At 36.0% G+C, this 27,969-nt stretch overlaps 5 protein-coding genes across 7 annotated transcripts; 2 read left to right on the forward strand and 3 right to left on the reverse strand.

Moving 5' to 3' along the window:
* Nucleotides 1-61: 61 nt before the first annotated feature.
* Nucleotides 62-2,595, reverse strand: LOC106356591 (L-type lectin-domain containing receptor kinase IX.1-like). Its single transcript, XM_013796327.3, has one exon. It carries the CDS (start codon nucleotides 2,518-2,520, stop codon nucleotides 589-591), a length of 1,932 nt encoding a protein of 643 aa, XP_013651781.1. The 5' UTR covers nucleotides 2,521-2,595; the 3' UTR covers nucleotides 62-588.
* Nucleotides 2,596-2,694: 99 nt separating this feature from the next.
* On the forward strand, nucleotides 2,695-4,290 carry LOC106393146 (chaperone protein dnaJ 2-like). Of its 2 annotated transcripts, XR_007327826.1 has the most exons (5): nucleotides 2,695-3,144; nucleotides 3,228-3,366; nucleotides 3,433-3,547; nucleotides 3,625-3,720; nucleotides 3,885-4,290. XR_007327826.1 is itself a non-coding variant. In XM_048766437.1 (3 exons), exons 1-3 carry the CDS (start codon nucleotides 2,766-2,768, stop codon nucleotides 3,509-3,511), a joined length of 597 nt encoding a protein of 198 aa, XP_048622394.1. In that variant the 5' UTR covers nucleotides 2,695-2,765; the 3' UTR covers nucleotides 3,512-4,290. The 2 variants fall into 2 exon arrangements, 1 of the variants encoding a protein (XP_048622394.1); XM_048766437.1 differs by having other exon boundaries at nucleotides 3,433-4,290.
* Nucleotides 4,291-17,170: 12,880 nt separating this feature from the next.
* Nucleotides 17,171-19,570, forward strand: BNAC08G17670D. 2 transcript variants are annotated; one of them, XM_013827551.3, is made up of 5 exons: nucleotides 17,171-17,930; nucleotides 18,469-18,615; nucleotides 18,771-18,869; nucleotides 18,963-19,097; nucleotides 19,190-19,570. In XM_013827551.3, the coding sequence occupies exons 1-5, from the start codon at nucleotides 17,367-17,369 to the stop codon at nucleotides 19,322-19,324; spliced, it is 1,080 nt and encodes a 359-aa protein (XP_013683005.1). In that variant the 5' UTR covers nucleotides 17,171-17,366; the 3' UTR covers nucleotides 19,325-19,570. The 2 variants fall into 2 exon arrangements, with proteins under 2 accessions (XP_013683005.1, XP_013683006.1); XM_013827552.3 differs by having other exon boundaries at nucleotides 17,171-17,924.
* Nucleotides 19,571-19,751: 181 nt separating this feature from the next.
* LOC125591720 (nuclear poly(A) polymerase 1-like) lies at nucleotides 19,752-23,841 on the reverse strand. Its single transcript, XM_048766438.1, has 12 exons — nucleotides 23,133-23,841; nucleotides 22,968-23,045; nucleotides 22,779-22,886; nucleotides 22,487-22,549; nucleotides 22,235-22,396; nucleotides 22,029-22,142; nucleotides 21,877-21,939; nucleotides 21,451-21,780; nucleotides 21,209-21,373; nucleotides 20,277-21,128; nucleotides 20,130-20,197; nucleotides 19,752-20,040 (listed from the first exon to the last, which is right to left on the reverse strand). The coding sequence occupies exons 1-12, from the start codon at nucleotides 23,226-23,228 to the stop codon at nucleotides 20,001-20,003; spliced, it is 2,139 nt and encodes a 712-aa protein (XP_048622395.1). The 5' UTR covers nucleotides 23,229-23,841; the 3' UTR covers nucleotides 19,752-20,000.
* A 443-nt stretch (nucleotides 23,842-24,284) lies between these two features.
* On the reverse strand, nucleotides 24,285-26,868 carry LOC106387649 (cyclin-dependent kinase D-3). Its single transcript, XM_013827554.3, has 7 exons — nucleotides 26,633-26,868; nucleotides 26,138-26,436; nucleotides 25,942-26,050; nucleotides 25,371-25,496; nucleotides 25,009-25,244; nucleotides 24,672-24,929; nucleotides 24,285-24,563 (listed from the first exon to the last, which is right to left on the reverse strand). The coding sequence occupies exons 1-7, from the start codon at nucleotides 26,741-26,743 to the stop codon at nucleotides 24,515-24,517; spliced, it is 1,188 nt and encodes a 395-aa protein (XP_013683008.2). The 5' UTR covers nucleotides 26,744-26,868; the 3' UTR covers nucleotides 24,285-24,514.
* Between the last annotated feature and the right edge of the window lie 1,101 nt (nucleotides 26,869-27,969).

Here is a 27,969-nt window from a genome sequence, read left to right on the forward strand (position 1 = left end):
TAATAAGTTTCAAGTTTGTAAATTTAACAAATGATAAGCAAATTACCTAAAAATATGAAAACACCATCTGTTGTGAAACAACAAAAATCACTTAAAATATTATCTATCTTGAACCAGAGAGAGTAATATTATTGAGATCTCGGGTTTTGTTTTGGACCGAATGTATTTTGTATTAGACGAGTCTGTTTCTACCAAATTAGCCTGCATGTTTAATATAAGAATATAAGAAGCTAACAAAAAAAAAACTGTATTTAAAATATGTTAAAGCTTTCTTTTTCTTCTAAACGGATCTTCTAACAGTCGACTCAACAAACATTCCCATAACCCTTTTCACTTACTAAAGAAACAAACAGAAGATGAGAAAAAAAAGAAGAAGAAACAAACAGAATTCAAAACCATACTGAGACAAGAGAACATATACTTGTAGAAGAAACTTTTATTACAGACGGAACACAATGGAACTGCAACCAAGTGCAGAAGACAGAGATAAGTCCACAATAAATAATCACGCATTCACTCTACAGAGAACAACATGTTTATTTATATGATAACAACAGATGAAATAGAGCAAAGGGATACAGAGAGTAGTCAGCGACCAAGTTGAGCGCTAGAAAAGGACGTTGTTGCTACTCCACCGGAGATTGATGACACATGATAAGTAGCAATAGGCATTTTGTGTGGCAGATTAGGCAATGGTGCCTCAAAATTCAACACCTGGATCGCCTGCTTTATCGAAGGCCTAGAGTTTATATCAGGGTGAGCACACCACAACCCTACAATCATAAGGCACTCTGCTTGTTTCATATCAAAATCTTTACCCATTTGATGATCAATGGCTGAGATAAGTTCTCCTCTTCCGTACTGATCCCATACCCTCTCTACAAGACTTGCTTCAGGCTCAACTTTTCCTTGTCTCGGCTCCACTGACTTTTTTCCTGTAACAATCTCCACCAATACAATTCCAAAACTATAGACGTCAGATTCTTTGCTTGCCCTTCCGGTGCTTATGTATTCAGGAGCCATGTAACCAAAAGTTCCAGCCAATCCTGTAGTCTGGGGACCTAGTTCGTGATCCATCAACCTAGCCAACCCAAAGTCACCTAGCTTGGCATTAAAGTTTGAGTCGAGCATTATATTACTTGCCTTAATGTCCCTGTGGACAATGCATTGCTCCCACTCCTCGTGAAGGTAAAGCAACGCAGAGGCTACACCTAGAGATATCTTGCACCTAACAGCCCATCTGAGATGAGGTTTCTTACCGAATAGGTGTGAGTCAAGGCTACCATTTGGCATGAACTCATATACAAGGAGAAGCTCTTGTTTCTCATGACACCAACCAATGAGTAGAACAAGGTTTCGATGTCTCAAGCTGCTGATGATCTTAACCTCCGTGATGAACTCTTTCTTTCCCTGTTTAGAAGCACCGGAAAACTTCTTCACAGCGACCATTGTATCCAGCTCATTTAAGTATCCTTTATAAACTGCTCCAAACCCTCCTTCACCCAACTTTCTTTCATATAGGAAGTTGCTTGTAGCAGAAGCAAGATCTTTATAAGAAAACCTTCTTGGTCCTGCTCCTCTTTCAAGATCTTCGTGTAGCGATGTCAAGTTTTCTGTCTTCCCTGCTCTCTCCTTTCTTTGCTTCCTCTTCCGGAACAATGCAAACGCAGCAGCAACCAAAGAGGTCAACAGGACAAACCCAGCAAGAGAAACACCAACAATGATGCCTGTCATATTTTGAGTTCTCTCTCTAGGTTCTGCTGCATCCAAGGTTGAGTTGAACTCCCAAGACAAGATCCTATGTGCTTCCATTTTTGCTCCTGTAGACCCCGAAAAGCCAATGGTAACTTCCGCAGGAAGCACCTTGGCAAGGTCAATGATGTAGGAAAGGCTTGAAGGATGAGATGTTCCTTCATAACTCCAAGCGATGCTCAAGTTTTTAGAAGTAGAATCATACGTGATCCGTGCATGGCATGTTTCTTGGCTGTGCAAGCTTGCGTTCCAAGAAGTGTAGTTAGAGGAAGCAAGCGAGTTATTGTTGATCCCAACATGAGACGTAATGTCAAAAGGATCCCATTGGTTATTATAGAAAGTATCAAATTCGATATGCACGAGCGGAAACCGAGATGAGTAGCCGTTGGTTTCGTTAAAGAGACCTAAGAAACCACCAGCTGAATTGGGAAAGATATGGATGCCTTGTGGGGCAAGAAAGAAAGCAAACCCATGGCCAAACTCTGTTAAGTTACGCTTACGCGTATCAATCTTGAAGGTGAAACTTGTTGTGAAGTCGGTAGCCCTCTCTGTTTTAGGATCCCAAATAGCAACTTTTTTAGCATAAGTAGCCCAACCAACACGACAAGTATAATCAGCACTGTTCAGTTCGATGGCGCCATTTGGTGTAGCGTCTCCTTGGTAAGTTATGCTTGGATCACCTTGTATGAAACGAGAGATTTTAAAGTGGAGTGAGGTAGCAAAAGGGAGAACAAGAAGGAAGGAAAAGAACAAGACTGAGTTTTTCATTGTGCAGGTAGTAAGGTCTGAAACCCGTTATGCCATTACTTATAAATTTTTTTTTGTCGATTAGGGACCATCAAGTCTCCGGTACAAATCACAATACTAAAAGGGCAATATGCTGAGTTTCTAGGCTGCCACGTCACCAAAAATAATCAGCCAATCAGAACATTTCGTTTGAACACGTCAGCCAGGCCTCACAATTGTTTTTTTAATTGGTCCAACTGGACCCAAAACACACAAAGAAACACGGGATGAGGCTTTGCTTCACCTCTACCAGTTCGTCTTCTCCAATTGAAGAGCAAAGAAACCAAGTAGTAATCGAGCCATTTCTACACAATCAATACGTTCTTAATGATTTCGTTCCATCTTCCTCTCTTTTTCCTTCTTTGGATTTGTCCGATCGATTAGATCTGAAATTCGCGAGCTTTAGGTCAACTGGTTTCGTCTATGTGCAGTTCAAGGAGCTAGCTCAGGCTTATGAGGTTCTCAGCGATCCGGAGAAGCGTGAGATCTATGATCAGTACGGTGAGGATGCGCTCAAGGAAGGAATGGGTGGTGGAGGCGGTGGTCATGACCCCTTTGATATCTTCTCATCCTTCTTTGGTGATGGTGGTGGACACCCTTTCGAAGGTTAGTCTCTCATCTCCCAATCGGTTTTGAGTTTTTGACTTTTGAATAGATGATAAAGGTTTGATTTTTTTGGTTTTGATTAGGTAGCAGCAGCTGTGGAAGGAGGCAGAGGTGTGGTGAAGATGTTGTTCACCCTCTGAAGGTTTCCCTTGAGGATCTTTATCTCGGGATAACGAAGAAGCTCTCGCTTTCTAGGAAGGCTTTGTGCTCAAAGTGTAACGGGTTAATACTTTTTTAGGTTTATGAAAGAGTTGTTTGGTGACGTTAATTTGATTTTTATGATGGCAGAAAGGGTTTGAAGTCTGGAGCTTCGATGACTTGCGGTGGATGCCAGGGATCTGGAATGAAGGTTTCTGCAGAACGATGAAAACATTGCCAAGTCTAAGTCTGATGCTTTTGATCTGTGTGTGGTCATAAAAGCTGTTTCTTTCTTTCTTTCTCCGGACGGCTTATTTGCTTAAAGTTCTTTTTTTTGTGTAGGTAATGAGGGATCTTTCATGGTGTTATAGTGTACTGGGAGCTCAGTTGATCATATGAGTTGCGTTGGAGATCTTGCATGACGTCTTCAGGAAACCAGTAAGATTAATCTTATTAAGGTCTTGAAGCGATAGATTCCGTTTTCTCTTTATAAATAAACAATCAACTTGAAGCTTGCTCTGCTGCAATCAGCTTCTACTTTGTTAATCATGGACGCACAGTGAAAGCTGTATAAACTTTTTCTTTTTTTTTTTTTGCTGTAGAAGCAGTTCCAGAAGTTGGATTAGCATTAAAGAGGGTAAGAGTTTGTATGTGAGGAAATTGCAAGAAGTAGGATGATTTGTGTTGTTGGATGACTCAGAAGGCAATGACAAGCATGAAAAGATCTGATTGACTTGCAAATGCATGGGAAAGTATCAAGATGGTCCAAACGTTAGAGTCGTGAACGACACTGATAATGTGATGAGTGATGACTGATTCAGATAGAGAACACCTTCCAAAGACCGTTTGTGCAGTATGTGAAAACAACTGTTACAAGTTTCTTTTGCTAAAGAATATTGTAGAGAAGGTCTTGAGATCTTTGCTAAAGACTGTCATAGAGAGTCGTGAGTATGTCTCATATTGAAAGTCTTAAAAATGATCAAATTGAAATATGCATTATGTGGTCTCTCTCATTGTAAACATGTCTTCGTGTGCATTTTAGAGTGGAATATTAGTTAAAAAAGGCAACTTTATTAGTTAAGATATACATATTTTATGTACTTGGTCCTGATGAAAACAAATATATTGTGCTAAGGCTTGCAAATATCAACTTAAGCAAAAAGCCTTTTTGAAAGGTACGAATCCTACAATCCTATTATATTAAAGAATGAAACTACAGAAGACTATTTTTATTTTAAACTAGGGGTTTTTTAAATTTCTGTCCCAAATTTTGTTTACATTTTGTTTCCTTCTATCTAGAAGACGTTATGGCAAAACAAAAGATAGCTTTTTCTTTAATTTTGTTACTTCCGACTTAATTTAATACCAGTTTTATAATTAATCCAACTACATTTTTTCTCTAAAATTTTTAGTATATCTTTCCTTCAGTGTTTTCCAATCAATAGGAAGGAAACTGCATATCTTCCGATAAAAATTTTAAATAGAATCATGAAGTTTTGGCTGTCAACAACTAACAAACCATATATATATTTGGACTATGCAGAGATATCTAAACGAATATTCAAGATGCGAGAAATATGACTATGCAGAGATATCTAAACGAGTATTCAAGATGCGAGAAAGATGATGAGATCATCTCTGTTCAAAATACTTCATTTTCTCAGCAAACTGAGGTACCAAAACAACAAGCTCCCCTCAATGTAATCTGTATTTTTAGACCCGTCGGTCCGTGACACATATAATCATATGAAAAATCTCACTATGAATTTGTTTTCACTTTTTGTGTGTACATGTTAAGAGAGAAGGTGATGAATCATAGGATGATGAATTGATGATTCTCTAGAGCGGAACATGAGCATACTCGGTAAACATGTTTTCTAACCCATTAGAATTAATAATTTTCAGTTAAATAATAAATAGTCCAGCTATTACACTTTCAAATTGTCATGCATATATTTAAACTTAAATTTTTTTTATAATAACTATGCACAAACTACAATCAAATTAATATACTTCCATATGATCTATACATATTTTGTTTTCTAAAATGTTGTTGAAAATGTTCTTGATTATAAAATTATAGATAAACCATATCAATGTTAGCAAAACCGGCGCGTAGCGCCGGCAAACCCCTAGTGTAATTAAAGAAACGGCAGGGGACCATCTTTGTGAAACAAATCAGATTACATATATGTAATTAACAGAACTCAAAAAAAAAATTTAAAAGAACTCGAGAGAAGAGCAAATATAAACTATTTTTATAAGTTATATTTATTTTTTTATCTATTTTTATTTAAATTTTTAGATTTTGTTAAATTACACTCTAAAAATAATTTTTATTTATTATATATCATATATATGATTATGTATAATATCTTACTATGTATTTATATTTAAATGTATAAATTTTATTTTTTATTTTGTTAAAATATTAAAATAAAAATTTACTTATTTATTAACTTAATAAAATATGAATTTAAGTGATATAAGATAATTTATTAACTAGTTCATTAAATCGACTAATAGTCATTCAACAAACATATTTTATGGTGATCATATATGACTAACAGTCGTCCAACAAAGCTATACAGGTTTAGTTTGCTATATTTGTTCTACGAATGTTTAGTCCATATAAATAGGCCTGAAACTTTTATCCGAGATCCGGATTCGATCCGTGATCCGATCCGAAAATCCGGATATCCGGAGAGGCCGAATCCGGATCCGGATAGTAAAATGTTGGATCCGTCAAAGCCGAATCCGGATCCGGATATCTTGATTTTTTAGTCCGGATATCCGGATCCGTAAATTTTATTAATAAGTATTTCAAAAATAGTAATATCTATATATAAAAACTAATTTTATTTAATATATTTTCACTTTTATAATAGTATATATAAAATTTATGTAAATTTTGTAATATTATACATAGAAATAATTAAAAACATTATATATTTTTTTATTTTTTAATTATTGTTAATATTTTATATATATTAATATTAATTTTTTATTTATTTTAAGGATCCAAATCCGGATCCGGATATCCACCGGATATTATAATTTTTAGAAGGATATCCGACACCCGGATATCCGCGAACCCCGGATCCGGATAAGGATAGTAGAATTATGGATCCGCCGGATAAGGATCCGGATCCGGATATCTTAAAATTGCCCGGATACCCGATCCGTTCCAGGTATACATATAAACATACTCGATAAATTGTTTATTTTATTTTTATTTTTTTAAAAAAAATCAAATCAAACCAGTCGGCAACATTCTTGAGCAGAAACTTAACTGATTTGGAAAACACATTCAAGTTTTAAAGATATGTCGTGAAACCAAACATAATCTGAACCAAAACAAATAACATACCAATCTGGTCTTGTTTTAATTTAAACTCGTTTTAGCTATGTCTTGTCTAAGCCAAAACCAATACTATACCAAATGAATTTCCTTAATTAATGCACTTATAATTACCTAGGGAGACTGTATTAGACTCGTATAAGTTGTGACGATGATGCTCTAATCTTTTTGGTAATTAGATGTGAAAATGAACTTTTACAAGGTTTGGTTTAGTTTCATTCATGATTTATTGTGAATTTGTAAGTTAATAACGGAATATGAAATCGAGGTTAGAGTGAGATATGATTAATGTCCTGGTTTCTTCGTTACTATCCGCAAACGCAACTTTTACGGTTATTAGTGGTTGTTGGTGTGTTGCAACAATCACAAAAAGCTACAAATCGCTTCAAACTTCTTAATTTCAAAGGCTTGTTCCCGCTAGCGTATGCGGTTGCGGACGATTACGGGTGGATAGATAAATATAAAAATATATTTAAAAATATTTTAAATTTTAATTTCAAATTTCAAATTAAAATACTATAAATAAGTAAGTATATATATAATTTAAATTTAAATTCAATAATAGTATCATAATTTATTTTATAAGACTTTAAACCAAAAGTATTCACTATAATTTTAAACATTAATATATATATATACATACATAAAACGAAACAAAATAAATTTATTCTTATTGACATTATAACTTTCATTTAAACTACAAAAAATAAATAAATAAACTAATATTTTTATAAAATATATTTTATTAATAATTATTATATTTATCATAATAGTATGTTTAAGATATTTTTATAATGTTATAATGAATTAATATTGGTGATTTATTATTAAACCGTTGCAATATCTCATTATCAATCAGTAACAAATATATTTTAAACGCACCAATTTTTAACGGCTATACAAGTTATACAAATCACTTATTAATACTTAAAACCATAATCATCTACTCCACAAACTTCTGTAACCCAAATGGTATCCGCTGCGTTTCGACTCGTAAGTTCCTAAGTGGGAGTAGTCATCAGCAACCAAGAAATATAATCTAAACTAGCAAATCTACCTCTTTCTTAAGAAAACACGAATATAATAATTCATTTTATTTAGGTGGAGATGAAGAACACACATCTTGACACGAACTACTCCCGACTGATATTAAATAAATCCAACCCTTTTTCATTTTGTTTTTTCCTCTGAAATTGATGTAACTATGGTTGCTACTTGCTATGAACCTATGAGATCGTCGTTGAGTTGAATATGTATGTCACCTTTGTTTAAGACAATACGAAAAGACAACCCAAAACGATAATTAAGCAAAACGTTGATTATTGTACGAATATGTTGAAATTGTTGTGAACGAAGAGGAGAACTTGTGTTAATATTACTGTCGACCAGAAGGTCCATATATATACAAGGTATTAGACCGTCATAAGGATAAAGATAAACACTATGTCACAGATATACATGGAATATATACTAGATAAACACATAGTCTCTGGTTGTCTTTATCATGTCCCGGATTGGGCCTGCAGTACGGGCTGGTCCATGGTCGATCATCATTTGGTTTTTAACACTCCCCCTTGATCGACACATCCGGTACAGGTTCGTTGCATGCTTAATGTTGCTTCATTAAAACCTCTCCTGAAAAACTCCAAAACCAATGTGGCAAAATGGGAGACCAAGGACAGGAAAAAGAGTACAACACATGAACTCCTCCAGATGAATGCATCACTGTAGTAGACGCATTCCCATCTGGTATCCGAGTCTTCTTGAACGTTGAAGTTGCCTATGACTTGGTGAAGATGATCAGCTGGATTCTCCTTGAATGAATTTGTAAGTCTTGGACGTTGGTATGTCTTTTGGAACTCCATTAAGATGTGGTCAGGATGTACATCTTTGCTGCAGATCACTCCATGTCTTGGTTGAACTGATGGTGCTTCAAACGGTGCTCGGATGGACTTTATAATCTGCAATAAAACTTTACTTGCAGGTCCTTTTTCATGTCCCACGGATTCTCTTTGGTTATATGGCTTTCCCAAAATGTGGACATTCAATATATATTGAGTCATAGACCCAGAACACATACGAACAACTTTACTTCATATATTTCGTTCATTCGGACTTATATCTCTTCGTATGTGCCAATAGCTTTATCCATTGTAACCAATCATTCTTTATTTTCTTTTGTTGATCCATGTTGAGCTATAGACCTTGTCTATATTCGTTCATAATCATGAGTGTCTAAGGTCATACCATCAATAATTATTTGCTGCAATGAAACTCATCACACAATGAATTCGCAGTCATACACTCATGTCCTTTGTACATGGTTATCGATCTTTTCTTGCTTTAGCAATGCTTATAATCATTAAGCCACGACCAAACATCCTTCTGGTCACTATCATGGTTTATGGTTCTCACTTAGGCGTGCTGACTTAATCATACACACACACACGGCTATGATTTATCTACAGACTTTCCATATGTAAAACATAGCCTGTTTAATCAATCGATAACTTGTATCATTGAACCTTTGAACCATTAAACTTTTTTCTCTCAGTTGGTCTTTATTATGATCACAAGGAATTATAATATTTTCTGTATGGACTGACTGCACTAAGTAAATACTTAGTCTTTCATATTACTTACAGCTGTTGTATATTACAATCCATAAACAACTTAGGAACAAAGCTTGTTCTATGAGAATTTCTTTCTCATATTTCTATGGTACGTTGATACCTTTATCCAGTGATCCATTTGCTGCTTACTACACCATTATTTCTTTAGTAAATATCCAGACAAAATCAAAATTGATTTTCTGTAGTAGCATCCACCATATAGGAGCATATCTCTTTATAAATTGTTCGTTGGTCCTTGTAAGTATCCTTGTGTAATCAAGCTATACTTGAACGTTATTTAGAAGGAACATGGACACACTATACCATGTGGTCATGTCCTTTAATCTCACGGAATTTCTTATCTCACAAGATCAATTCACTGGTTTCTTTCTTAGATGGCTTTTCTGTATGTACATGGTTACTACGCCCATCTGTCTTATAATTACTTTGAATTCTTTGAACACCCCACGTCCCTATATAGGTTTTATGAGTACTCTACGTGGGTTCATGATCCTCAGGTTATATCCTTCAAATCCCAAGTACTACAATCTTTTATGAGCTCTTATGTATGTAAATACATCTTTGGTGTTAACACTCTTATCTTTAGTTTCATACTGTTCCAGACATGATCTAATTAGATTTTGAGATCTTATTATCCAAGACCTTTATACCTTGCAGTTTGGCGTCCCAAACTACATGGCCTGGTACCTTAGATGTGTGGTTGCGCAACCTTATTTCTCTGTCTGAACTGGTTTCTCTTATGAACTCGGATTTGTACGATTCTGAGCACCTTTCATTACTTTCCAAGGTTCCTTATTATTTGGAACTTATTTGTCTATCTCTAATAGACATTGTAGCAACTTGATTGTGTCTCTTAGACATCAAATTCGTGGTGCTTAAGCTGGTATGACATAGTCATTTTTTCTTTTCGGGTCAGTGTGTCTGGCATATATTTCTGCTAGCTTTTATATCTTTTGATCATATTCTTTTAGAACGTCTAGATCATAATCTTTGGTCTGAGGATCTTGCCAAGACAACTATGGTTGATACCATTATATTTCTCTTTTACTCTTTACTCTTTATCAGCCTGATAACTTTCTCCTTTCAAAGTTGGATAATCAGATTACTATCTTTTGTAATCTGTGTTCTTGGCCACTTGATTAAATCATCCATGTTTGGCACAAGATACATTATAGTTTCGTGGAGGAAGTCTTATTTATCTAATATATATTCTCAATCCTCATCTGAGGTTCCATCTTAAATGGCACACATATATGTGGTGGAATATTCGTATTTTCTTAAGATGGTTTGTGTATATGTCTGGTTTATGACCCTTAATCATTCAGAGGTGGGAATGTCTATGCTTACATGTATGGCCTGATGTAAATCAATATTTATATACATAATGTCCTTAAGCTTTAGGCTGGACGTGGGTGATGTACCATTAGTGAGAGCTTTAAAGCTTTCCAGCCGTGTATATTATGGTTGTAAACCATGGAATCCGAATTTATGATATGATCATGGACTGTGGGTTTTAGTCATCTCTCCCCCTCATGAACATACTCATAATTTCGTAGTGCTTAGGACAGTGGAGCCTTAATTATTTTAGTGATTTTCCCTTTTGTGTACTTATAATACATAGTGAGATTTTATGGGATCACTTTTGTGCCTTAATTAATTTTTCATCATATTTTGGATCAAGATGGCTAATCTGGTCATGCCATAAGTGTTTATTTCGTGGTGAACCATACTGGTTACCATGGCTTTATGCCTCTTTCATACTAATCCTTAGCATAGGATAAATCAGTAGAAAATATGGGTATAGGCATTCATAATGCTTTTAGGCGATTTTTCAAAAATCTGAAAGAAATCGTATTTTCTTTGCTCACTGGTTCAATGTAGAATCTTTATAACTCAATGGGTCTGAATAATGTCGTGTCTTTTGCCATTGTCAGTACCAATTAATTGATTTCAAGTGATTGTAGGAAGGTAAAATTGAACCTATACAATCAAGATGAAGTTAAATCTATGCGAGAAATCAATCTATCAGTGAACTGACTCATTAGTCTACACCCAACAATTGATTTTATGTGATTGCAGGAAGATAAAGTTAAACCTATACAATCAAGGTAAAGTTAAACCATGCATGAAATCAACTATCAGTGGACTGATTATCCTTTTATTAATGTTTTATTTGTTATTTAATCAAGAATCATCAAGCAAGACCAAGCAAGATAATATATAAAAACAAAATCGTTTTTATTATTTCAATAACATAAATGAATAACAAATAAATCAAATCAGATATGAAAACATAAAATCAGAATGTCGGAAAATTATTCAATGTATGATCCGACCTCATGGTCCATGAGTGTCCACTCGGAATCCTCCTCAGATCTCTTCTTATCAAATGTGGCTTTATTAGCTTCAGGGATTTTCATCTCACTGTCTAGTACTTCATAATATATCTCCATGATGTCATTAAACCGTCTGATGTTATCCATCCTTTTCTGCTTCTTTTGCTCAATGTCTAATAAATATGAGAACATGTCATAATAGGTGGTGAAACCTTTGGCCTGATGTGATAACAACACTTCCTCTGAATGGAATGTGTCATGAGTTTTGTTTACCAAATCCTCGTTTGTTACCAATTCACCACATAGTCTAAGACTATAGGTGATTCTCATAAGTATCAGAGTGATAATTGTCCACGGATTCATAATCCTGGAACCTTAGAGCTTCCCATTTTTTCTTGGATTCGTGCAACAATGGCTCACAGAATCTAGAATTCAAAAATGACCAGAGATTATGAGGATCATTAACATATCCAAACTCGTCTCTCAGGTCCTCACAGAGATGGTGTCGCATAATCATTATGGCTCTGTGTCTTTCACACGCAAGGGTGTCATTGCCATACTTGATGCACTTCCCAAGTCCTCTAGACTTCAAGACGGCTGAAGTGTTTATAGCCCAATCAAGATAATTATCTCCAGAGAGATCAAGGGCTTTGTAATCTGAGGGTATGAAACTCGACATCTGAAATCATTATTCAAAACAGGTCTTAATCAAGTAATCTTTTTGAAATTTTTCATGCTTCATATCAATGCCACACACGGACCAAAAGAAAAAAATATCTAAATGATGCATTTTCTTAAAACCATACGGTTTAAGGTGTGGATCAATGTATTTTTCAGATTTAAGGTCCTCTTATTTCAAACGCAAGGTTTCAAGGCCTTTAGGGATTCTATCTTAGATGATCAGGAAAATGTTCCATATTTTCTTCATCCCATTGGATCGGATCATTTAGTATAATGATTTTTTTTTTCAGTTCAGATCAGATTGCTTGAAAACTATGAATGATCTATATCCCTAACAGTCGAGATTTCATGTTCAGTATGCAATATTAGTATGCAAACAATATGCAATCAAGCAAACCAATTCAATCATGAAATCAGGTTAGGGTTTTCGAAAAATAGACCATATATTTATTAATTTTTTTTTCAAAAAATAATCAAATCAGAAATTATTGTGACTTAAAAAAATAAATCAGGAAGATTTGATTTATTCAAGCAATTTATTATATATTTTTGATTTAAAAATAAATATATTTTCTCAGATATATCTCTGATATTTCGATTTTAAATATTAAAAAAATATTTTTTTCAATCCTAATCAAGTTCTAGTCGTTATCAATCATCAGGAAAACAAATTTCTCAGACAAGAACAGGAGGTAAAACCTCGGATTAATTTATGAAACCATGATCAGATTTTCAAAAAAAAATTATGTAACATGCAGTCCTTAACAGTTCTAGTTGATTCAGATCATATAAGAACATTAAACAGGACAATAATGATAAGTTTAAGCAAGTAACAGTCGGTTTCTTTCAACATATAGCAGTCAGAAAAAAAATTGTTTAACTTTCAATCCTAAACAGTTCTAATGTGAAACTATCATCAGGAAAAGTTTTAAACAATTTTAAAATCAGTTTCAGATTAAGAACAGGTTCAAAACAAGTTCAGGTTCGAGATTTTAAAGAGTTTATGGTTTCTGGTTTTATTTTATTTGCAGAGACATGTTGCTAAATATAGCTACATGGCTGCGGATGGGGATATTTAATACTTTATGGGTTTTAGATGAGTTTTCGATGATACCTGAAAACTTTTGATGGGTTGATCGGTCTATCAGTTAGAGATCTTCCTGGTTAGCTGATGTATTGCTCGGAATTATTGTTTTTGTTGCTGCTTGTTGGAATAGGAGACTGGTATATGGTTGAGAGAGATTTTGGTTTCTGGAACAAATTTTCCGCCTGTATTGTAGCTGAGCGTGAGGGCGCGTCCGAACTCCGATTGATGCGGGGTTAGCGGCGTTGGCTTTGTCTCGTCAAGAGCTTTAATTTGGTATCTGGCTCGTCGTCTGGATCCACCGGAGTTGAGCGATAGAGCTGTTTGAAGTTCGTCGGGAATTAGGGTTTTTACTGCTCGGATTTATTTTTGGTTTTTAGGGTTAGGGTTTATGAGAGCAACCTCTTGCTGATAACGTGTTGTGAATGAAGAGGGGAACTTGTGTTATTATTATTGTCGACCAGAAGGTCCATATATATACAATGTATTAAACCGTCATAAGGTCATGTTTATCCTCACAAGATAAAGATAAGGATAAACACTATGTTACAGATATACATAGAATATATACTATATAAACATATAGTCTCTGGTTGTTTTTATCATGTTTCGGATTGGGCCTGCATTACGGGTTGGTCTATGGTCGATCATCATTTGGTTTTTAACAGAAATGGATAAGATTAAGGCACCCGATATACAGGTTTTATTAGATAAATAGTATCTCATCCTAGTATAAATTTCAAAAGTGTGTATAAAGTCGTGGACTAAGTCATTCATAACTTTATAAGTTTTTTCTTTTGTTATAAAAAATAAGAATTTTTAACTCTTGTTGGTGAGTACTGAGTAGTTGAAAAGTGAACATTTCGAGATATCATGAAAAAGTCATCTTAGTCCACTTTTATTTTGTTTAATCTTAACATATATTTTAGTTACTAAACTTTCAAGTCTGATTGTATGTTTAACCAATGATAAGCAAGTATTTAGTATGTGGTGTACCACACAAATCAACCAATGAGCCACATCTATAGAATGCAATGTTTAAACTAGGACTGGACATTTTATCCGTTAAATTTGATTCGATTCGTTATTCGTTTCGATTCGGTCCGAAAATTCCGGATATCCGTAAACTTTCGATGCAAAGTAAATAATAAAAATCAATATCCGTTAAAATCGAAGCAAATCACAAATATTAAAATTTTGGGAATCGGATATCCGATCCAAATGGTAACCGCTGCGTTTCGACCCGTAAGTTCCTAAGTGGGAGTAGTCATCAGCCAGTGGCGGAGCCATGATCAATTTACACTGGGGTCAAAATAATTTTATGAGGTCAAAATTTATTATCAGATGGGGTCAAAATAATTTTTCTTTAACAAAAACAAAAAAAAATTAAAAAATAGTGGGGTCAGGTCAGCTGACCCCACTCCCCATACACTCCCTCCGCCCAGCAACCAAGAAATATAATCCAAACTAGCAAATCTACCTCTTTCTTAAGAAAACACGAATATAATAATTCATTTTATTTAGGTGGAGATGAAGAACACACATCTTGACACGAACTACTCCCGACTGATATTAAATAAATCCAACCCTTTTTCATTTTGTTTTTTCCTCTGAAATTGATGTCACTATGGTTGCTACTTGCTATGAACCTATGAGATCGTTGTTGAGTTAAATATGTATGTCACCTTTGTTTAAGACAATACGAAAAGACAACCCAAAACGATAATTAAGCAAAACGTTGATTATTGTACGAATATGTTGAAATGGATAAGATTAAGGCACCCGATATACAGGTTTTATTAGATAAATAGTATCTCATCCTAGTATAAATTTCAAAAGTGTGTATAAAGTCGTGGACTAAGTCATTCATAACTTTATAAGTTTTTTCTTTTGTTATAAAACATAAGAATTTTTAACTCTTGTTGGTGAGTACTGAGTAGTTGAAAAGTGAACATTTCGAGATATCATGAAAAAGTCATCTTAGTCCACTTTTATTTTGTTTAATCTTAACATATATTTTAGTTACTAAACTTTCAAGTCTGATTATATGTTTAACCAATGATAAGCAAGTATTTAGTATGTGGTGTACCACACAAATCAACCAATGAGCCACATCTATAGAATGCTGTTTTATGGATTAAGGGAGTTATTGCACAATGTTTAAACTAGGACTGAACATTTTATCCGTTAAATTTGATTTGATTCGTTATTCGTTTCGATTCGATCCGAAAATTTTGGATATCCGTAAACTTTCGATGCAAAGCAAATAATAAAAATCAATATCCGTTAAAATCGAAGCAAATCACAAATATTAAAATTTTGGGAAGCGGATATCCGATCCGATCCGATAATATATAAATACATGTATATCTTGATTATATTTAAAGTTTTAAATGTATAAATTATATAATTATTATTCTAACGTATGATTTGACAAATTCTATTCACATTATTACTTATATAAAAGTATTACATAAAAGGAAGTGAAAAAATTTATGACAACTATAACTTTTTTCTTAAGTTTTGTCTTATTATAATTGTTAACTAAGTTTAAAAAATTTACAAAATATGTAGCTTCATTACTTCTTTTAATTTTTATCTTATATATCATGCAAAAAAATATTTTACAAAACAAATTTGTATACAAATTTTTAAAATTATTTGTATTAATCAAAACAAATGAGATATCCGTAAGTATTCGTAAATATCCGCAAATATCTATTTATTTTTTGGATATCCGTTTTTCCGAATATCCGTATTTTTCCGAAGCAAAGTAAATCGAAAAATTAGATATCCGTGACATACGAAGCAAATCACAAATATCTTCAAAAACCCGGAAATCCGATCCGTGCCAGAGCTAGTTTAAACAACAAAATTCAGAGAAACAAGACAGAAACAAATGTAGATTAAGAGAGCATCATACTATTTTCAATGATTTTTCTTAAACAATTACTTAACACACCTTTTAAATATATATTTTTTAAAACATCTCAACTACCTGATCCTTGGCCACTTTTCTTTTCAAATGCTTGTCCTTCGTAAAATGTAGATAGCATAGAATTAGAAACATTAGCTAATGTGATAAAACAGATGAGTCGCACCTAAATTCAGTTTCAAGTCATCATAGTCAATTTTGGTTTGACATCTACACATCTTTGTGGGCTTATTATACTCGTAAAGCTTTGGTATAACAAGAACGCATCTTTCTGAATTGTGACGCCCGAAGGGAAAAGAACCAAACTTTGAGTGGGCTTTTATATGTGTAGTTTTGGGCTCTCAAAGGACAATTAGCTCTATACGTTACAAGTCGTCATCATAGTCAATCTAGTGATATTGATTCTGACAAGTCTTCCCTTTTATGAAGAAAAAAATGGAAACAGATCTGACAAAGGGACAAAAGCTACATAAGACCTTTCCCATTTTTACAAGCAAGCATCAGTTTCAAAATTTTAAAACTTTTGGATTGATTACTTTTTTAATTAAATAGAAAAGAAGCAAAAACATTAAAAATAAATCCCACAAAATAATTAAAACCCAGTAAAGAAAAAACTCAAATCACGTCAAATTTTTCATTTTATTTTTCCAAATTAACTAGCTCCTATATCCCATAATCATCATTACTGGTTTGGTAGCATATGCCATTTTACATATCGAAATCAATATATGCATATACAAGTATACATATTTGATTTGTTTCTGATCAAACTCACAAAATTTTCACGAGAGATGCGTGAGCTAATTAATATTGTTTGGAATCATACTAACGGCTGTAAAACAAAAGTTGCAGAAGACAACACAAAAATCACGTTAATATTATATTTGAAATATTGTAATCATTATTCGACGAAATATACAATTTATATTTATTTATTTGTATCATCACTCATCAAGCTTGAAATCATTTTCACTCATCTTTCTTCCCCGCGCCGAGTATCTTCTCTTACCCCACACTTCCTTTATCTCTCTACTCTCTCTCTCTCTCTCTGAGAATGTCGTCGACAACAATCGGCGAACACATCAGACTCCGACGAGCTAGGCACCAAACCATCCGCCACAGCGCCGCCGACGATGATCCGCCGCTGACCCACGTCGTCCCCCCAATCTCCCAACCCACTCGCTTCTGTAACTCGGCAATGTCCTCCTTCTTGCTCCTCCCCACTTCCTCCAACGAGCCCACAAAGAAGAAACAGCTCGGTTTCCCTCAAGCTGCGTCCTTTAGGGGAATGAACTGCACCGCAGCAGCAGCTCACGAGGTTTCTGTCCCCTCCGCGATTCGCTCCTCCGCAGATTGGGACAACAAGAAGAAGAAGAAGAAGAAGAGGAACACGAAGAAGAAGAAGGGAAGCTACGAGGATGGTTCGGTTCGGTTCTTGAGCGAGTCTAGAGACGTCGATGGCAGCGGCGGCTGCGTCGCGGTTCCGGATGTTTGGTGCGGTCCGGGACTAGGATTCTCGACGGATGCTGTGTCGGTGAATCCTCCGAGAAAGAATCTTCCGTCGTCGCGTCGCAAAATCGACGTGGACAAGAACAGTCCTAATCAGACAGAGGTAAAGGTGGTAACTTTATGCTCAGAATATCTAATTACAAGTCAAAGTTAAGAGTCTTTTTTGGTGGTTAGTTTAGTTTATTACGACAGGGAGTGTTATTGATTTGTGTTAGGCAGAAACTGTTTGGAGTGGTTGGAGCTATTAGCGTTGTAGCATCCCTATGCTGTTGTTGCTGGGGACCATGCTAGTTTATAAAATGTGTGTGTGTGTGTGTGGTTTGGATTCTCTTTAAGACAAATCACAAGGGTCTACTTTGGTAGAGTGATTTTTCTATTATTAGTCTTTGTTTATGATGAAAAGATAATATTTTGTTTTCTTGTGTGGTGGTCCTCTTGGGTTTTTGATATAAGCAATAAACAATTCTTTCTGTCTAGCTTGGTTAGAGGATGGAGTGTTAGCATGGTTTAGCTTATGATTGGATTAAATTAGCTGGGGGGGGGTTCTTGACTCATGTTTATTCAGTTTCTAATTATTAGTTTTTGATTGAGAAACCTCACTGCCTCAGAGAATCAGAGAACAATAATAACACAATGTTACAATGCAGGGTTCTTCTGTTCTTACTAGGCGTTTTACCAATCAAGAACCTCATTCTCACGCTTTAATGAGCTCTGATTCACACGTTGAACCAACCTTGTTCTCAAGTAGATACCATGGCCATCTTCGGCGCCCTTACCCTGATGATCTTACCGAGGTAGAATGTTCTGTCTAGTAAATGTTATAGATTTGACTCCTGACTTTTTGAAGCGGTCAACTCACACTGGTTGAAGATTTAATATCAGTGACTAAGTTGAAGAACTAAACCATGCAGCTAGTGTAGTCATGTTTTTAATATGCTGTCCGTTGCAGATGATGATGCTCCGGAATGGTTTTTTAATGGGAAGGACAACAGATTCGCTTGATCACTTCCACAGCTTGAGGCTCGACGTTGATAATATGTCATACGAGGTATGTTTCTCAAAGACAAAAAAAAATCTCATGAGAAAAAAAAGCTTATAGTTTCATCTTCTCAACTTTATTATTGTGGTTGGATCTACACAGCAACTACTAGAGCTTGGTGATAGGATTGGTTATGTGAATACTGGACTAAAAGAGAGCGAGATACGTCGTTGTCTTCGGAAAATCAATCCATCTGTATCCAATACTCTTGCTGATAGAAAATGCAGCATCTGTCAGGTAAAGTCCAGATTGAGTCACTCCATTTCTTGCTTGTATTCATGAGTTTCATATTGCTGTTTCCTCACTGATGTTCATGTTGGTGGTAACAGGATGAGTATGAGAGAGAGTGTCAGGTTGGGAAATTGGACTGTGGACACAGCTTCCATGTCCAGTGCGTGAAGCAGTGGCTATCGAGGAAGAATGCTTGTCCTGTCTGTAAGAAGACAGCATACGCCAAGCCTTAAAGAGTGAGCTGTGTGTCTTGTTTAGTTTATGATATCCTAAGATGTTTCATTAAAGCCCCTATGTCTCTTGCAGTTGCTGTATAGAACCAAATCTTCTGATTCTTTATTTCATGCGTGTTGTTTGGTGATTTAGCAGTCAGTTATGTGTGTTTCTTGATCTTGTTTTCCTTTGTTGGTTTTTTTTATTATGATAATTGAAATACTATTTCTATAATAAGAGTTTGTGACCTAGGATTCTGCGGCTTAGATTTTGTTTTTTTTCTTACAATCATTTCATCATATACTTATAGTCCCATACACTTTTGGCATACTATCATGATTTTAAGTAAAAAAAGAAAGTAAATGATCTGGATTTTACTATATAGCAATAGAAATAACTTAAGGACTTGATAAAATCAAAGTGAACATAAGAAATAATTCACAAGGATACTTGAAAAAACATCATGATTATTGGCCAAAACCAAATACTATAATAGTATGTCCATGGGACATAAACGCTGCATAAAAAATCTTCAGATTCTTATCCAAACGAGTGTTACATCGAGCTAAGTATTTAGGAATTGCTTTTAACATCTAAGAAAAGCATATAAATATAAAAAATCTTCTTTTACATAAAGTAGGAAGAAGCCTTCAACTTAAGCTCTGAGATCCTTGGCAATGTAAGGAAACACCATTATTACTTGCCGTTGGTTTTGCCCAGAGACGTGAAGTTCAATCTGCGAATAATCAGACAACCAGAAGCAAGCAAACGTTTGTCAAATCCCATAAGCAGATTCAAACTAAGTATAAGAGTAGAAACGCTTACTTGATTATCGGTTTGCGCTGTTGCACTAAAGCTCTATGCGTCACCTCGGGGTGTCCCATTGGTAGAACCTTTAAGAAAAAGAAAAATCAGAGAAGAACAAGATCAAGAGACCAGCTTAAAGTATAGAAATTGACTTTAAAATAGAACCTCGAGTTCTTCCACTGCTCCGTTGGAGAATGGTGAGCCATTTGAAGTAGTGGCCTCGAATGGAGGTGTAGTTGCACTAGCTGCCACGATTGTATCCTTATTTGAAATCTGCTCAATCACTTGGTTTCCAAAATCAAAACTGTCTTCAAGCTCCTCCGTTTCTTGACTCTGAGCTTGAAGAGTGGCTATCTTCTCTAATGGATGACTCTCTGGTGTATCCTTGCTGAAAAGAACAACATTCTCTGGTGGATCCTTACTGATAGGATCAGATTTAGCGTCTGTCAAACAATCTTTCAGAGGACTAGAGCAAACGGATCCAACAGATGGATCCGGGCTCCCGCCTTCACCATTCTCTACAGGCACTGCAACTCCAACGCGTTTAGAGTTCCTTAACTGATCGGTGAGCGTCTCATCGTCTCCCCGCTTCCTCTTCTTCCCATCTCCTAAACTGCTAGAACCACCTTTACTTTCAGAGCTCGCTTCATTAGTATTGGTAGTAGCTGCACTCGCTGTAGAAGCAATCCTGTTCTCTGAACGGCGTTTGCTGTCCCATGTTCCTTTAGAGGCATGTGAAGGTCTAACTCCACCAGGAAACACGAAGCTAGGAATGCTCCTTCGCTTTATATGGCTGACACCAATCTCCATCCCGGGAATCCACAGCATGTAACCGTTAACAGTGTGTTTAAACTCCTCAACTGTTCTTCTGATATCGAACTGCTCGCCTTCTGCTGCTGGAACTCCATGTTTACGCTGCAGACCCATAAAGTAAGAGCAATGGAGTGGTCTGGATGCGTCTTGATAGTCGTGTGTATGAGGGTGACATTGCAGCATGTCATAAGTATGTCTCTCAATCTATAAGTACAATGTAAATAATCAGTGATTCTATATGCAATTTTTTAAAAACATCAACAGAGAATAAACAAGAGTTTCACCTTCAGTGTGAGCTGTCTGAGACGTGACTCAACCCAGCCTTTCCATTTCCTTAGATCATCGACATTTGCAGCAGAGATGTCGATCTGAAGATAGTTTTTATAAGCTTCAAAGAATGCAAATGGCTCAAAAAGGGTATCCCAGTCAGCTTTGTTTGCTTCCATAGCCTGAAAGACATCAAACGACAGTCATAACTCATAACTCATCAATTAGCATAGAAGCCTTAGGACTATCTAACTCTTACCTCACATATATATTTGCCTCTCTGAAACTCTCCTGTCATAATCCTCAACGTACTTGCAGAGACGTTATAGCTGGAGTTCATACAAGGATAAGCGGGAGTAATGATGGGCATCATGTGTAACCTGTCTTTTGGGTTTCTTCTAGGATCCCAAACTTGAAGACCGAAGGATCCTCCATCAATAGAACAGAGAAGGACAGGGTTTGGCCAACGCCATTGAGTGTAGACCCTGAAGAACCGAGACGCTAACATATTTGGGAGTGCGTTAGGATAAAGTTGACATATTCGAGCTACAAGCAACGCCCAGTTTATACCACCAAGGAATCCAGAGACCTAGTAATCATAACAGAGAAAGACTTGACATAAGTAACATGATAGTCCCAAATATAAAATGGAAGTAAAAGAGTTCTAGAGAAGAGTTCACGATACATTAGAGTATACTCCACGTCGCTTGGCCCAAAACCTCATGCATCTTAATGTTGTCCTAAAATTCTGCTTACAAATAAGAACAATAGAATCCGAATTAGGAAACTTATGGATGAATTTTGAAAGTTCTATAAAACTAAGAGTAAGCACAAAACCTCAATGTTAGGAACCAAACGCAAGATCTGGTCAGTGACTCTGCAACCGTTGAGGCTTCGAACAGTTTGCTCATCAGCATTCTGTAGAATGGAATCCTGTGATATATCTAAATCCTGCAGCATACTCATCAGGCAGGGAACACACTTAAGATTCTTCCAAATGATCCACTCATAAAAAACCATGAACATATTGACATAGAAATTACCTTAGGTATAACCCAGAGTGGAAGTTGTGCGTAAAGGAGATCTATAGAAATTCCATTAAGTTTGAATCCCATCAAGGGAACGTGAGCATCAGGAACAGGGTGCAGCTCTGTTACTTCAGGCATTTCGGACAGCATCCTTTGTAGCTCACCAAAGAAATCACCCTATTGGCAATACAAAGAAGAAGACTGAAGTTAATAAATCGACAGAAGACACATTCAAGCCAACGTATAGATGCAAGAGGTTAGAAGTACTTCTCTAGTTGCATGTCTAGGCCCCACACATAAAGTGTCTATATCAGCACCAGGTCCATGTACCTATTTGAGGAAAGAAAACAAACTGTTATAGGAACACTAGATATGCTACAAAGAACAAAAGAGCATGTGAAGATAATTTATGCTACTTCCTACACAGGAACATCTAAAAACAACAGAATGAAAACACAGAGTTTACACAACCAATTCATGATATGTCCTTTCTCTATACACCAAAAGAGTTCACAGTACAAAATAACAAAGTCAATCTTCTACAAATCTATATGGTTACCCCTAGACGATAAGAACCGAAAGTAAATATCTCTGCATTGGCCTCATGAAGCAGCTGATCATTCAACCCTTTGGCGCGGCTGATCGTCTTAATCCATATTTTTACAATCTGCACACATAACAAAGAAGACCTTACCATGGATTTGTTACAAACAACAATGAAAAACCCATAAGCACAATTTCTTCTAACCTGGTCTAGTCTCCCGAGAACCTCCTCTCTTCTAACAGCTTCCTCCTTCCCCTCGTACAATCCAACATCTTGCAAGTACTGAACAATCAAGTAACAAAAGACTAAAATACAAGTAATTCAACAAAGCGTAACTGAAACACAAGTTTTTTAAGGTATGAGCAAAACCTTCTCGAGCTCTCGTGTCTTGACCACATCAAGCTCCGTTGGTCCTCCCAAAGAGATAGGTTCTGTAATACCATACCTTTGCTGGACATTAGCCATCAATCTTACTATGTTCTTTCCTCTCTCTCCTTTTTTTTTCTCTTCCTGTTTTTTTTTTTAATCTTATTTTTTCTCTCTCAAATGTTTCAATTAGATTTCTAGAACATAAAAAAAAGATCTGCCTCAACTATGTTTTGCCTGAATATTTCGAATAATGTAAACTGGGGGGAGAAGATTACAATGGAGAAAGTTGTTGATCATACAAAATACAAAATCAAAGCCTTTGCTTAATCAAAAGCAAAAAAAAAAAAAACAAACAAAGAGCAAACACTATGGAATCATACAACAGGAGCCAACGAGAAGGATGGAACGACCCTTCAAAGCCTAATCCGAGCGACTGCTGATACAAACGTGTGGAATTGAGTAAAAAAGCAGCAAGTCTCGTCCTTTTGAGCACCCCGCGATCGTTGTAGACTGAATCAGGCAATCGTAGATGATTCCAGGCGGCTAGTGGGAATCTCTAGGCCTACAGGGAAGTTAGATAATCTGGAGATATTATTCTAGGTTTTCGTCGCAACGTAATCGATTCTCACCCTTCTCGCGTCGGTCTAGAGAGGAGGAGCTCTCGGGCCACACGTATATAAACCGTGTTCCCCCCCTAACCCTGACCCGATTTTAGATCCGACTCTTAAGTTAAATAACCCGACCCAATATTTTAACCGCCTGTTTATTTATACCTTGATTATTTTATAGGTTTTGAAATAAATTTTGGTTTTTTTAGATTTTTTTCAAAATATTTTATTTTGGCTTGTTGTAAATTAGTAGGTATCCTCTGCTGTATATGTGTTTTTTAAAGACGGAAATAATGATGATGGTGGTAACAAGGTCTAAGCAAAGAAACAATGATTCGAATAACCTTTGTTGTTTTACACACAGTGATCATAGCTTATTGAATCCAACAGTAAAACACAGAGGGAGAAAAAGAAGATTTGAGGTTCTGAAATGTCTAATATTTGAGGCTGTCACTATATCAATTATACACTTAGGTCTGCCACTGGAAGAAAGAATGAGTTTAGAGATTGAACAGAGCGATCTTTATAGTGCAAAAGATACACAGAAGCAAAAGTAGAGATCTTTATAATCAAATAGACTATGTAGTACATGATGATCAGTTTACATTAAATAAAGCAAGTGGGACAACGAAGTATTATTATCATTGTGATTGTGAATTAAGGGGGAAAAAAAACGAATAAATCGCAAACTTACACCAACAACACTAAAAATGACAATCTAACAATGTTGTGGGTCTCACCAGAATGTGAAACTGAAGAAAGGCAAGAACATTACTATTGGAAGTCGAGGTCGAGCTTCCTCTTCAGATGAGATCTATCGGCACTACAAAATGAACAGGAATAAGAAGCTATCAAAACATATTCAATCTTGAGGCTGCAAAAACAACAGAGACAAAGGTAGTAGTAACACGGGTGGGGGATCTATTTTTACCTGGTGATGGTAGGTCGGTTTGGAGGCCGCTCAGCGAGAATGGTAAAATCCAATGACATGGGTGCTGGTTGATCCTTGTCAACGCGAGACTTCATACCATCAAGCCTCCCACGCTCAGGCATTACTCTTCTTATCTTACGTGGTGGTGATATCACTTTAATCGCCTCATGTTTACCGTAAGAAGCTTTAGATTCCTGCTTGCGAATTGGCTTTGGTAGCTTGGAAGGGTCAGTAGGAGAAGGTGCAGAAGTAAAGTACCTAAAAAATATGAAAGCAAAGGTGTGAGAACAGAACTTGATATACTTTTTTCTATAAATAGGTGACGAGCTTTAGGCACCTGTGTTCTAGCGCCTGCGTAACGGAAATTCTAGCCTTTGGGTCATACGTAAACATCTTGGACAACAAGTCGAGAGCATCTTCACTAACTGTTGGGAACAAAGAAGGCAGAGAAGGTGCAGGGACAAATTGATACTCTACGTAATCAGGAAGGTTTTTCATGTCAGGCCACTGGTCTGCCTTTGGTGTCCCAAAGGCAGTAAATATTTTGCTTAATTGATCGATATCACTATTTCCCTGCGACGAAGGAAAACTGAGTATGTAAGCACACAAAAAAAATAATAATACTAGAGAAGTATTAAGTAGCCTGACTGAGAGTATAAGATCCAAAGAGACAAAGATTGGACTAAGATTCTTTTTAACCTGAAGAAATGGTCTGCGTAGCAGAAGTTCGGCAAATACGCAGCCCGCAGCCCAAACATCAACTGCAGCACCATATCGTTTTGCACCAAACAAAAGTTCTGGTGCTCTGTACCATCTAGCAAACACCTGTGCATCATCAGATATATCAAGATAATGAAACAAGTAGAAACAACACGTTATTAAGGTGCATTACACATCTACTGTAATAATGGGTTTTCAAAGGAAAATGAAAAAAAGACAGAAATAGCTCAGGTCAGGGGTCTGGTTAATAGCACAATTTATAATAGAGAGATGAGATAGCAACTGCTCCATCATGTAATTTTGAGCTGAGACTTATGACTACTTAATACATGTCACATTTTAGAGTATCGATAATCAGAAAACAGAAATCCATTATAAGAGTTTTGACAAGAAATTTCATCAATTCAGAGATTCGTATACAACAAGAGAAATCAAAAGAGTTTCCAAGACTACTTTAATGAATTCATACAAGACAATTTGGTATTACTGAATACTGACTAATTTATTTATACTACAAGCAAAAAAAAATGGCAATGAGAAGAAACCATACCTGGTGGGTAAACTTACGATCTGGACTTCCAAATATACGTGCTAACCCAAAATCTGCAAGTTTAAGCTGTCCATCAGGTCCAATCAGCAAGTTATTTGGCTTCATATCCCTGAAGTCAAACGATACATAATGAGTCCTAAAACCCAATCAGCATTAGATAGACCAAAGAAAGCTGCTTAGGATTATAAACAAGCACCTGTGCAAAACCCTTTTCTCGTGGCAATAAGCAAGTCCTTTCAGTGTCATTAGAAGGTAAGATTTAACGTCGGCAGGTGAGAAGAATACGTTTGAATCTCGAATGACTCCTTCGAGGTCAGTCTCCATGAACTCAAACACAAGATGCAAGTTTTGTTTGTGAGGAAACGCATCAATCAAGAGAATAATATGTGGATGCTTTAGCTCTTTCAGCATTTTGATTTCCCTGAGAGCAGTGATATTCACACCTTCTTTTTGTTTACCAATCCTTATCTTCTTGATCGCTACAGTTTCTCCCGTCTGCACAAACAGAAAAGGTTGCCGAGATCCAAAATCATTATGAAAATGAAAATGTTAATAACTTGCAAGTCTAATTGAACACCCAGAAACTAACTCAAACATTCAGGAAGAAATTGAATCAGTATTACCAAACGGATCCAAAAAACCCTAATTCCATTGGCGAATTTGAAGAAATCAGGAAAGACGAAATAGGCACCTTAGTGTCAGTGGCTTTGAAGACGACTCCGTAAGTACCTTGCCCGAGGACCTCTTGCTTGAGATACCTATCAGCAACTTTCTTTCGCTGCTCCATCTCCGGCGAAGCCATTTCGCCGGAGAAATAAAGTAGCCGTTGGTGCTTGGTGCGTCTCTAGAGGCAATCGGCAAACCGAGGGAACGAAACGACGGCGTGTAGTGTATTACTTTTATTATTTACTTAGCTGGAGAAGTGGGAGACTGCGCTCAAACAGTATAAATAATTAACAAAGGTAGTGGTTAAAAAAATAAATAATAATAATAATGATTAATAAAGGTAATTAGGCACGTGGGTTCGGTTTTCGTTCAATTCCGGTTCGATTCTTTCAGTTTCGGTTTTTCAGATAGAACCGTTCAGTAGGGATGTCAAATGGGCTAAATCAATATGGACTAATATGGATAGTCCATATTCGTCCGGAAAAGTGTATGTCCAAATAGACGAGGTCCAAATAAACCCATGGCCCAAATGGGCAAAACCAAATGGACATGGGCAGCCCAAAATTTTAAAATGTTTAGGGTTAATCGATTTGGGGAAAAATCAGAATTCCTTTTTCGTGAATCACGAGAGAGCTCGATCTTCTTCACTTCATCTTTTTCACTCTTGTAACCCAATTCTCTTTCTCATAACCCAAATCTCTTTCTCGTAACTCAAACCCAAACGTTCTCTCTCGTAAGCCGACTTGTTTCAGGTTTGTTACAGTCTCTCTTTCTCGATTTAGGGATTAGGGATTTTGGGATTTTGGGATTTGGGAATATCGATCTAAGCCTCTAAAGTGTAATGGGTTTTGTTAAAACATTAAGTTTAAGTAAGTTCAAAATGTTATATTTGACATTTAGAATCTGTACATCTTTTAAATTGAAAATTAGATTTTTTACATTAAGTGGACATCTGGACTTCATGGACAGTCCAATTGGACATGGTCCTATTTGGTAATGGTCCTATTTGGTAATGGAATTATTTGGGCTTCGGCCAAAAATGCCCAAAAAAAAAGTCCATCTGGACATACCCAAATCCGTCCGGACGGCCCATTTGACACCCCTACCGTTCAGTTATCTGTGATACACTGATATTCAGTTCGGATCCGGTTCGATTATTTCGGTTTCTGGTTTTTCGGTTAATTTGGGACAATTGGAAGTAAAAAACAATTTTTTGGGGGATTTCGAATAAAAATCGGGTAATTCAAATAAATCTTAATACTTTGGATAAAAAAATATTCAGATAATTTAATTTTCTATAATAATTTGGATATTTTTAAATGCTTTAGATAAAAAATATCTGGGTATTTCAAAAAAAATTCC

Source organism: Brassica napus, chromosome C8 (assembly GCF_020379485.1).
Source record: "Brassica napus cultivar Da-Ae chromosome C8, Da-Ae, whole genome shotgun sequence".
Lineage (NCBI taxonomy): Eukaryota > Viridiplantae > Streptophyta > Magnoliopsida > Brassicales > Brassicaceae > Brassica > Brassica napus.